Consider the following 12792-nt stretch of genomic DNA (forward strand, 5'->3'; position numbering starts at 1 on the left):
CAATTTGTAAGTGCAAGTATGAGTTTCACCACTAGATGGCAGTTTTGACACACAATGACAACTGACATTTTCTAACAGTCCATCTCTGCTGCTTGTCCCCTGTACAGCACATGGGTGTGGGACCCATGAGTGTGAGTGATGCTGCTGGCAGGATTGTCAAAACAGTGCAGTCCCTGTATGAAGTGAGCATTAACCGCACAATGGTGATGCAGGAGTTCATCATGACTTTCTCCAGCCTGTTCTCTGAGCTGACGGGCCAGACTCTGAGCCTGGAGGCCCAGATGAACTGGTACAAGCAGCTACAGGACATGCAGCTGCAAAACAGGTCAGCTAATATACAGTAGGATTATGTCATCTCTGACATGATATGCTCTTTATTCAGATTACGATTCATATTCTTAAAAAGAAAATCAAGAATATTCTCGTAACAAATCTGGCATTTCATATACATCTAATTAACTGTTTATTGACAAAACATCACATCTAATTAACTGTGGATTTTCAAAGCCTATTTTTGAAAGTGCAGAGCAATCAATTTAAATGTACTATTATGCAGGCACAACAAAAAAAAAAAAAACACGGAAAATGACAGTTTGATAATATTTGACAGCATTTCATTTGATTGATCTAATACTGTTAGATTTAGTATCTTTCCTATGCAGACACAGCATCACCTAGAGTATACATAAACTCACCATGATTTTACCACTCCATTTATTCCTACCACATTATCCACAATGCACTAGTTCAACCAATTTCATTCATACATAATAACACATGAACTGGAGAGATCACATTTGCATTCAGATTGATTAATTTAATGCAAGTCTGCCTAAAAAACAGGCAGGCCTGAACAGATAGCAGCTTAACTATAATTCAGCTATCTGAGACATCCTTTTAAAATTGATTTCCTTTTTTATGCCAGCTGCAATAATGAGCCGGGCATGGTGATAAGGATCACATTCTGCATATCGCAGGGAATCAATCAGGTCTCACTACATGAGTTATAGATCAGTGATCACAGTGGAAAGACTCTCCAGTCTATTACCGAGGATGAAATGGTGTGAATTAGCATTAAGGGAGATGATGAAGAAATGTTCTTTCTTTCCAGATGTGAGAAATTAGAGGTCTGTGGGATCATGGCATTGATTGAATGTATCAAGAATGTTAGGTGCAATCTATTAAAGTGGTTCAGTTCAGAAAATCAGTTTGCACTGTAAGTAGAAGAGCTTTAAATCGTGTAAAAAATCTCACAATTTTTAATTCTAATTTGTTAACCTGCTGTTGGTTGTGGTGTACATGTATCCAGTCAATGTAGCCTTTTACAATCCACCCGACATCCACCTAAAGTAAAAAAAAACAACTTTTTTTCCACAAGTGTCACAAAATGTCCACAGAATTGGCCTTTGTTAATTAAAAACTAAATAGGATAGAACATGGCATGAAAACGGCGTGTCTCCACAGCTTGCAAAAGGTCCACCGCTTACTCGCCTCAACAACCAGCGTGAGGATGCTGTCTCTTAAAGCTACAGTACCGCATTTTTAGACTTAATAACTGCATACTTTTCCATAATAATTATGCCATTATTTAAACTGAAGAAGTCAAAGTTTAAACTATACATTGTATTTATTAGAATAACATAAAGGGAAATGAGAACATTTGTAAGCTAAACCTTGCCCCATACACATCTATATGAATTCTAACCCTATGTGAATTTCTCCCTTTTGCAGTTTGTCTTCCATCGAACAGCTGTCAGATGAGCTGCTTGCTGTGGCTCCTTTCCTACGGCCGTACACTGAAGCTACACTCAAAGCACTGAGCTACGTCCTGGACAACTACCACCTGGTTGAAAACAGCAGCACAAGTCAGGACCTCTTTGGAGAAGCGGCAATGATCTTTCTAACCTCTGCAAACATCACCTCAAATGACATCTTCTCCATAATGTGGGGAAATCCTTCCGGAGTAAACAAGACTCTTCTAACTGAAATGATAAGGGACGCTATCGAACTGATGATCGACATGAACGTTTTTGGAGATTCGCCCATGATTTACCATGAACTTGAGAAACTTCTGGCATCCAACGACACAAGCTTGATGGTGGAGAATCTGGTTGAGATGTCTCTGTGGCTGGCCTCAACTAAAGCCACTGGAGTGGATCTGCTGAGCCAACTGCTGCCCAAAATGTATGACGTCCTCAGGCCTCTGTTGTCTGTCCTGACTGGGATGAACGTGCAGCTGCCACCAGGAGCAGAACTCTTTGAAGACCTTGCTGGAAACATTATTGCAATGTTTAGGCAACTGGTAAGCACCAGTGGTCTTCTGCCCAACATGGACCAGCAGGTTGGTGCGTATCACTCAGAAATGGCAGGCGGTCACCACATGATGAGGGTTAGGCAAAGACGCGATCTTTCAACGATGATGACAAGAAATCCCATGGATGACATCGTAGACTTGTTCTACATCGACTACCCAGCTCTGTTCAGATCCATCTCTGAGCCTCCCACCACGACAGAAATGATGGAGACGGTTCACGTGCTCTTCTCCAATCCTGATCTGAATGTTGTGATGAAGGGACTGACGAGTGACATGCCGTGGGCTTTGAATGCCTCTCGGGAGGAAACCATCGACGCTGCTCTTGGGATGTTCTCCTACGTCACTCACCCTGGCATGTCTGAGACGTAAGTGTCATTTGCTCAGATGTTTCTTAAGAAGTCAGGGAAGGAAATGGGAAGGAAATGTTTCCTTATGACCTGAATTTGCCCTGGCAGGCTTGTTTGACTTATAGTTCACTATTATATCAGCCTCTGTTTCATAAATATTCCTTGTTCCATTTTCTTTAGGCCATCAATGGATCTCCTTGTGGATGCAGTCAACATACTTCCTGATGGCTTTCCGTTCTCCTCTGAGATTAAGAATATTACCACAATGCTAGCCATGGAATCTCAAGGTAATTTAAAAATGCCTTTTTTGTTTTAGTCCTTTTCTTTAGGTATTTAATCATTCAATTCTGCTGTATATATATTTTTTTTTTTCAAATTCTGTTTATTGATTTTCACTCTTATAACAAACATACAAAACATACATAACAAGCCCAAAAACACCCCAACCTCCTCAGCAAAAGTACTCAACAGAAAATATGTGAATACATAAAATAGTAATAATAATCAAAAGTAAAGAATAAAATAAAAAAAAAATATATATTTTTTTTTAAATAAATAAAATAAAAATAATGAATCGTCATCTAATCTTTGTCAATGAGAATCATTGGGCAGATTGTCCATAAAACGTAAAAAGGGTGATCACATAATTCTATAATCTATCATCTATAACATAATAATCATAATTCTGCTGTATATTTGACTCAATCTAGAAATGTATGGGTTTCCTTATCCATTTAACTTGAGATATTTAAGATGTGGAATTAAAATTAGCTACTCGCTCAACACTCATTCTTATTGTAATGGTTGTTGTACTGTACAGCTCAAAATGATGCAGCAGCTTGTGTTTACATACTTTCTGTGATGGTATGTATGTAATGGGAGACTGCGCACATACAGTCTTCCACTTAACAGTCACACAGCTTGGAACAGTGCCAACCCCAAATTTATAGTTATTGCAAAACCAAAGGAAGACCATAAAGCATTCTGTTACTGCTGTTGTGACTCTATATGTGATTATAGTGCTGCAGATATTAATTCATTAGATAAGACTTCACACCAGTTTAGCTTGAGCTCCCAAAGAGCCCGAGGCCATATGGCCCTTCTCCAGCAGAAAGCCACTCAGCACCTTTTTAAATCTCATTAGCAAAGTAGAATTCAATCACTTATCCTATCCGCCCTCGCTAAACGTCTCCCCTTGCTCTCACACAAGTGGACATCCATGACCTCCTTTTAATTTGCGTCTGTGCTTGCGTGATAATGTTTTTTAGTGCATAGAATCCCTTTGTTAGCAGTTTCACTTTTCTGCAGCGCCACTCATATTCCTGTCACACAAACACGAGGTCACACAACTGTTGTAATTGGGAAGACCTCCAGGTGTGGAGCATCCTAAGAATAAACTTTGCCATTGTCTAATTTTGGACTAATTAAACATTCTGTCATAACATCTTGCAGCCCGAGGTGCTGCTTTTCTTAGGGCATGTCAAATGTGTTTTAATGCATGACAGCATCTAGTACAGCTGCCCCCTCTGGCCCTATCAGTCCAGCAAAGGGCTTCACTTTAAGCACATCATTCGCTGCCTGCTGCTTGACGACGATGCTCCGTAATGATGCAAGTTGTAATGAAGCCCAATGGGATGTCATGTTATTCTGTCACCTTGCAGACCTAACTCTTGATTCTGCACTCTAATGCTATCACTCATATCCTCAAATCCCCTCCTCCCCCATCTCCCTGTCTCTCCCACCCACTGCAGAGACGCTGCTTCTTTTGCAGAAGACGTTCCAAACAACTGCTGAACTCCTTCAGATCAGCCCAACAGACCCGCGCTTCACAGAGAAACTACGCCTCCTGAGATCCCAGGTCCCTGAATCAATTATGACACTTTTGCTTTCAGGGTTGTTATTTTTGGTAAAAGGATAAATGGTCATTCAAAAAGGCCCAAAACTACCGGTACTTCTGATTGCATTGATGAAGGGAAAAAAACAGACTTCCTATTGATAAAAAGTCACCTTTTGGAAAATGGAGTACATAAACATTTTGTGTTACATTATGTGTTAACTAATGTACTGAAAACAATCACTGTGATCACTATGACATTGATTTTAATGAATTAATAATAGCAGAATGGATAATCCTCCATTTTATTCAGCTGCACATTTATGTCTTGCGTGTGTTTGATTATTGAGCAAAGATTTTATGTCTTTGATGATTTATGTGTTTTAGGTGTGTGCCCTGGAGAACACAGAGTCTATGCAGCTGCTGGTGTCGACCCTTTCCATCGAGCCGGGTCAGCTCTGTCACACTTTTCTGCCCAGCCTGCAGATCTTGGCTGAGAGTCTGCTGATGAACTCATCTTCAATGTCCGAAGTCCTCTTCCAGACTGTCGTCGGAGACCCGAGGAGCTACGATGTCCAGACAAACTGGTGCAGATTAGTTTTTGACATTTTTATTAGTTTTTGACCATTTGAAACAGACATAAACCAAACAAATCATACATTAAAAAAAAAAGAAAATGTACAGACAAAAACTCAATAACGAATGTTATTACACAAAAGGCAGTGATCTAGTCCATGACACAAGACATTATAAGAAAGCATCACAGTATCCTGGTCTGCATCATCACCATCCCCTCTGGACACGTAGCCATTAAAATCACCCCATAGTGCCTTGATAATGTCATTTTGACATTTAAGTGTTTCTAGCACTTTTTAGCAAGTGACACCTTTCATCATTTGAACCCTCGACAGATTCAGTGTCGGACTTTGAAGTTCCTTCCTACATATTTGATTGATCTGCACACTGGATATACAGACATTTTTATAAAACCACTATAAATATATTTAGATGGGATACTAAAGTCCACAATCTTGGCAATCTAGGACATTTACATTTAAACAAGTTGTCCCTATTTTTCAGAACAGTCTCCCATAGATGAAAAACCTTAATAGACTCCCATAACGCACGTATTTATGTACCACATCCTTTTTAGTGCCTTTAACTTTTTTGCCAAGTATCATCACAGAAATATCTGCACTGCTTCACTTTCCCATAATTAGCTTTGGTGTACTTACATTTGAAAAAAAGAGATAGATCACATCTTGTGGTGTTTTGTTTTACTAAAATAAAAAAAACAACTCAATTTTCTTATTAATTACAGTGGACCTGTCTGTTTCTATGTGTTTATAGGACATCTTTGTTGAGCCAAGGGTTGGGCTTTAACACAAGTGACCTGGATCCTCTCCACATCAACTTCACCTCTCCAGGTGAGTAAATCCATCAGTCAGTCTGCTAGTCTGTCAGTTTGTCAAGACCTCTTGTGCATTAATGATGCATTTTCATTCCACCTACACATAGAAAGACCTCACATGAATAGACTGCTGATTTTGGCTCCACTGTTGTTTTATTGTGTCTGATCCCAACTCCTTGCCTGTTGCTGGGGTTGTTACCATGATGACTGCCACATTGTTTGCATTTGTTGCTGTTGTAAACATTACTGACTGTCTTTATGTGTTTGAAAAACAGTTGATGTCGCTCAGCATTGCACTTTTAAAGACTAAATAAATCCTCCCAGTCAAAGTACCAAGCATGTGGAGCTTTTTGATGCAACATCTTTATTATATTAAACACTTCTTAGCTGAATGCACTGGAAAAAATGGAAGCAGCCATAGATGAACCTATTTTATAGATACTGTAAGGATACAACATCAGTATTTTAACTGACAAGAGATGGGAGTTTTTCTTTAGTTGACTGTTATTTAGATACAATTCCTATAATCATCTGGTTCTTAAAATGAGGTACATTTGACTTCAGATGGACAACTGTGAAGATGACATGTTCTACATACACACACAAAAAAAGAAAAAACAGGGAATAAATACACAAGCAAAATAATACTTTGATTAGAGGAATGAAAACAGCATTTGTTGTTATTTTCCAGGGATGGTGACCTTCGGAGAGCTGCTGAAGAACAGCACAGCATTTGTTCAGGACATGGAGCAATACACAGACTTTAATCCTGCAGCTCTTCACCTGCTGATGGGCGCCACACTACCAAACAACAGTCTGGAGGTGAGGCAGGATCTGTTGGAGCTGAAGTCTGACCTTCACCATGTCAAACTATAGAGGTTTTCTAAGAACTAGTGCATTACAGTGCATTTTAAATGCATTTCTACATTAAGGAAACCAGGTTGGACCATTGACTTTACAGCACAATGAACAGAATTGCAAGTTTGATCAGAATCACTCTGTGGCTGTCCTTTGTTCATGGACCAATGCTCAGACCTACAACGGAGTAGAATAAAAAGCTTAATGTGTTTGCTTGTATACTGCTGATTATGCAACATAAAATGTTTAAAATAGTTTGTCAGCTGCTCACAGCACACCTGAGTAAACTAACAACATGAGACTGCTCAGTGGTTGCGGTTAATGTTTTTGAGTAACACACTTCTTCATTAAAAAACAAACACATTTTCATTATTGACAAACATTTTAGACTAACTCTCTGACCATTCAGAGTGATTTTCACATCTATCCATCCATCCATCCATCCATCCATCCATCCATCCATCCATCCATCCATCCATCCATCCATCCATCCATCCATCCATCCATCCATCCATCCATCCATCCATCCATCCATCCATCCATCCATCCATCCATCCATCCAGTGCCACACTAGATCAGGGATTTGGAAATCTATTCACCATACAGAACCAGTTAAAGAATATGACTGTCCACCTTTGCTAACATCTGTTGTGTATGTTGCATCCTCTCCGTGCACCCGTTGGCACCGTGTCCTGTTTTCTAATCTATCATAATGTATTTTGGTACAGATCCTGGCCTGGTTTACAAACCTGCATTACTGCAACACCAGAAGGACCATGAAGATGGAACAGGCAGATATGATTCTTCTACAGACTTTCTGCTCCATGTCAGTTGAAGAGTGGTACAAGTTCTCACTGCTGATGGTCCAACATCTGAACATGGAGAAATTCCTCTACAGAGTAAGGCTTTGGTCTTGTTTAAATGTTTTTTGTTGTTGTTTTTTTACACAGTAAAGCACAAATTATAAATGGAAATTGTTCCTACGCCTCTGATCTCTAAACAAGTACAACCCTGAAAGGTCATAACAGTGATTTCAAACATGTATTTTTCCACCTAATCAAAGATAGATATTGTAAGTCTCACTTTTTGTTGAAATCCACATTAATAATTATTTTCCTAGAATGTTTTCTTTTACTGTAGAAATTGTTAGTTTTTGCATTATCACACCAATGAAGACTTTTACTTGCAATTATGTATTTTATTAGTATTGTTAAATACTAATGTTCAATTTGAATAATACTTATACCTGTTGGATAGCTGGAGTACATGATAGAGGATGAACACACCAGGGAGGTTTTTTGAATATTAAGAATACACATGTTGGGAAAATAAAAGTGGAGTGACATTTTGAAATGTTGGTGCCTTTCTTGCAGCTGGTGTTGTCTGAGGAGACGCAGATGGCGGTGGGAGTCATTCTTAAGGTGGCTGAGGTTCTCACAGACATGATGGACAAGATCATTCCGGCTGTTAGTCAACTGCAAAGCTATCTGCGCTCCATCGAAGATCTCAACCTGGGAGCCAATAATGAATTTCACCAGGTAACAACCTAAAGAAATACAAAGCTTTAGTGACTAAAATATTCCCATGACTATGGATGCATACGCATCTCATCTTCAGGCAGTGTCATACTGTTTCAAAAGCTTTTTCTTTAACATACCTTTTCTCATCTAAATGATAAATAACACTTCATATTTGGGAATCACAGTTATTTAAAGGTTTTGATCTGTTTTCGCCCACAGATGGCAAGAGGACAGAGGGCCAGCATTTCTAGCAGAGCTACATTTGTGACCCTCTCCCGTGCTCTGTGTAGTAACGGTATCCTGGCTCTGTTTGGGATCTCCAAAATCCCTGAAATATCAGAGTCAAGCCCGTCCTTCAACCACCAGCAGAGAGAGGAGATGATCGAGAGGTTCAAGATTCCACGAAATGCCAGTATGTTGAAGGAAGGGCAGATTTAGAGCTTCATGCTCCGTTTTTCACATGATCTATTTGACATTAAAAGGGAATAATAGTTGAATACACAAAGTACAAAATGATTTACGTACAGTAGTCACAAGAAAGAGGTGTATCCTGTTTTTACTAGACATGTGTCTAATTTGAAACGTGAACTCATCATTGCTTCTAATAGTGAAACGTTCTCAGTGTTACTGGTTCCAGCTCAAACCAGAAGTAGGATACATCCACCTCCATGCTTAAAAGCTGGAGTGGTGTTCTTTTCATAATATTCTACCCATTTTGTATCTACATTCCTTTACTCATTCCTATATTAGCTTAAATCTTTGGATTTGTTTAAAAAAAAAAAAAGAATTCGACCTGTTTAGATGCCAATGTGTGGTAATTTTGAGATGTAGCTGCAGGGTAGAATGATGCACCAAACTCGCCCAAACTATTTTTACACTGAAAATAAAACAATGTTTACACTAACTGTGCTTTCAATTTAGAAAAAAAGTGTCCTTTTTTGTCAAAGTTGTTCTTTTTGGACATCAGATGAGCCTCTATCCACTTAAATATTTACAGTAATAGAAATATTTTCATGCTTAAAAAACAGGTTTTATTCTGTGGCCACAAACCAAACACAGGGACTGTCACAACAAAGCAATATTTCCAACCCCCTTTTGGTCATATTAAAACCTTCACCTTTGTGAATAGTGTATTTTTGTCTCTTTGTGCAGCTCCCTTCTGTACGAACATGTACCTGGACATGGTGAACACCACAGGAGGCGCTATCGCCTGGGCCTTCCTCAAACCCATGCTGATGGGGCAGATCCTCTACACACCTGACACACCCACAACCAGGGCCATAATGGAGAAGGTATACTATACAATAGAGATGAGTACATTCAGAAATGGTCTTTCTCACACTTGAGTCCACCAAAAAAAGCTCAGTTACTTGACTATAGAGGGACTTCTTCGTTGAGGACCAACAAATGTGTACACGTTTGCCTTTCAAGCCAGGTTAACTATTTACACCTCTACCGGTCTTAAAAAATGGTCATGAACTCTACTTTCTTCATCGATTCATTGCCCTTGGTGTCTTTTATACACACATCTATCGGGGTTGAGTCTATTTCTTGACCTTTATGTTTTTATGTTCTTATCCTCCTTGTTGCCTTTTTCTCTCTCTGCTATTTCTGAATGTTCTAGGTCCTAGTAAAACCTTTAGTCTTCACACACCCCCACTGGCATATGGTAAACAAATCCAAATCCAAAGCGGCACAAAGTGTACACGTTGTGTATTTGTATTCACCACCACCTGTGACTGATGTTCTATTTTGAGCAGGTCTGACTTTGTTTTCAGTATACTGCAGCCTTCACAGACGCAAACAGCCAGTGCACACACGAATGCACCAGAGGTGTGAATTTTTTGCTGATACACATCCATTTCACACATTTTTGTCCTTGTCTTATCTTCACCCAGGCCAATACCACCTTGCAGGAGTTTGCAAATCTGAGGGAAAATTCTGAGGACTGGATCGAATCCTCCAAATACATCATAAGGTCTGCCGAATTACTCGGCACCACTTTGCCTATGCTGCAGGTATGAGAAGTCGGAGCGCCCTTCTTTATATCTGATTATGCTGGCAGGCTTGCCATCGTCTGAAAATCTAGAGATAAACCTTGCAGTGGTCTTCAGTGAGCTTCAGTAGCTGAATCTTGATGATGCTCATCTTTTCTCGTGTGTCTCTCCTCCCTCCTGCAAGAATTCCCTCGGCAATTCCTTTGTGAGAAATTTCATTGAGATGCAGACAAACATCAATGTTGACGGAATGAAGGAAACGCTCAACAGCTTCTGTGAGTGAGCATTTGAAGGTCTTACTCTTGTATTCTCCAGACACTGTGCTTACCTTTACTTTCCTCTCTCATTTATTACCTGTAAAATACCCACAAAACCAGGAAAAGAGGTTCCTCCTGTACAAGACACATTTCTCTTTCTGCCTGTCCTTGATTTGAGCTTCTGTTTCCACCAGGCCTAACTTTAACTTACATGTTTTAGAACCAAGTAATAGTATTGTCAGACCATCCAAACATCTGCCATAGTTAAGATAAAGCACTTAACGGAGCATGACCTGAACCTGAACAAAAAAACACTTTTATTTTGGGTTTTAAGCAGTAAATTCCAAATAAAAAGGCACTTATACACCGCTGCATCAGATTTTATGAGAAAGTGACTTATCTCATTGTTATTTTTGAGAACATTTTCCAAATCTGACAAAATAAAGTCCAATTCTTATTAGATTTAGATCAGGTCATGTACAGTAAGTTAGTTTATCTGTGGCGTTGTTGGCTCAGTATTTAAACGTGATATTAGGGTGTGCATTGATCAGTGCTTATTACCCAAATGGTTCAAAACTAAATGTTTAACAGACACCTACAAGTCAAAAATGCCATTCAGACAAATGCAACACTAAGAAACTAGCTGAGATATATTGGCGTAGTTAAAGTCATCAAAGGGCCACCTGTCGGACAATATAACTGAAACATGGGAACAGTGTCACTGTCAGGCTTGCTCTGTTTCACGGGCTTGTACGACAGCATGTAATTAGCTCTCGTTGCCACTTTGTGGATGCTTGACTGCTTTGTAAAATATTTTGCCAGGAGATTAAGCTGAAAGATATTTGAGGGCTTTTTCTTCTTTTCCCATCAATGACAAGTTTTCTGTGTAGTTAACACGGCTGGTAGAAAAACATTTTGATGTACGCCATGAGCACATGGTTTTCCACTAACGTGAATCTAACGTGTGGTGAAATGTGATTAAATTGAGACATATTGTCTCTCTTTTGAAGCATTCATTCTAAGTGTCCTCCCATCAAAACCACTGGCCTCGCTCACTTGACCGTGGCAGAGAAAAGTTTCTGTCCATCTCCGTTGTAGTAAATTAAATAGCAATATTACAGTGTAGACTCTGTTTTCACTCATCTCAAAAATGATTAAGAAAATGGAGGGCAAGATAAGAGCCTTGAAGTGAGCCAAGGACCAAAATCCGCCCTCAGACTGTACTTTGTCCAACATGTTAACTCGCTAAAACACAACCTTCCTAATAGTACTATGACTGGATCCTTAATGGAGGAGCGCTGGTATCATTAAAGACAAAGTAGTTGGAACTTTTCAGGTTAAAAATCCACAAAATCAGCTCCCAAGCCCACTGCAGTGGGACAGGAAATACATACCACTCAATAAGACCATGACCATTATGTTAAAGTGTTTTTATTTCATCACATGCATCTAAGTGAGTTTTTAGAAACATTTTTGTCATTTTGTAATCCTCATTTGTTACTTGTACACATAATATTTGTGTAGACATGAACATACGAGAAAAAGATCTTTGCTAATAATTCATGTGTTGGGCTTAGTAAATTATTTTGGGTGAACTGAGAGTCTCATCAGTTATAATGACGTTTTTTCCTGCTTTGTAAATACATTTCTTTTCACAGCTAATATGACAGAAATGATGGAGAAGAACAAACACATACTTGGTCAGATCACCACCCTGTCCAATCTGATGGTGAAACTCTCCTCCTGCATCAAGTTTGACCGTTACCATGGCTACGACTCTGCTGAGGAGCTCAACAACGAGGCTCAGGAGCTGGCCAAAAACCGTGAACTCTATGCAAGTAAGTAAATATTGGGTAAATTCAGTCCTAAGGAGCCAGTGCGTGAGTCACATCTTTCAGGAAACGCACATTGGTTTCTCATTTGCTTGAGTCGGTGTTGATTTTGTCTTCTTTGACAGGAGTATTAAGTATGTGTCATTTTAATTCGCCTAGACCATTTAATATGGCACATTAGATTCATAGTGTTGATTAACCTTCGGGTTCATAACTGGGGGAAAAAATCCCAGAGGAATACTCATTAAGTTCAACATAACAAAGCACTTCAATTCAGTTTTACAGCGACACCGTTTATTAGTTTGCTTTTCTCTGTGTAGTCATTCACAGCTTTTCTTTAGGGCCATGTGTCTGTGTGCGGTTGTTACAACTTATTTAAGAATTCACATGGAAGGTGCTTGTCTGCTAATATTATTTTATTC

At 39.3% G+C, this 12792-nt stretch overlaps 1 protein-coding gene across 2 annotated transcripts in view; it reads left to right on the top strand.

Annotated features, from left to right (window-relative positions):
* abca12 (ATP-binding cassette, sub-family A (ABC1), member 12) overlaps nt 1-12792 on the top strand; it is a 71092-nt gene that overhangs the window by 28436 nt on the left and 29864 nt on the right. For both annotated transcript variants that reach the window (XM_061723726.1, XM_061723728.1), the window contains exons 26-39: nt 108-325; nt 1732-2679; nt 2842-2948; nt 4413-4519; nt 4883-5082; nt 5846-5922; nt 6598-6728; nt 7493-7663; nt 8138-8302; nt 8504-8696; nt 9437-9576; nt 10183-10302; nt 10466-10556; nt 12197-12376. In XM_061723726.1, coding sequence (XP_061579710.1) covers nt 108-325; nt 1732-2679; nt 2842-2948; nt 4413-4519; nt 4883-5082; nt 5846-5922; nt 6598-6728; nt 7493-7663; nt 8138-8302; nt 8504-8696; nt 9437-9576; nt 10183-10302; nt 10466-10556; nt 12197-12376 — 2848 coding nt within the window. The remainder of the gene's footprint in view (nt 1-107; nt 326-1731; nt 2680-2841; nt 2949-4412; nt 4520-4882; nt 5083-5845; nt 5923-6597; nt 6729-7492; nt 7664-8137; nt 8303-8503; nt 8697-9436; nt 9577-10182; nt 10303-10465; nt 10557-12196; nt 12377-12792) is intronic.

Source organism: Cololabis saira, chromosome 6 (genome assembly GCF_033807715.1).
Source record: "Cololabis saira isolate AMF1-May2022 chromosome 6, fColSai1.1, whole genome shotgun sequence".
Taxonomy (NCBI): Eukaryota; Metazoa; Chordata; class Actinopteri; order Beloniformes; family Belonidae; genus Cololabis; species Cololabis saira.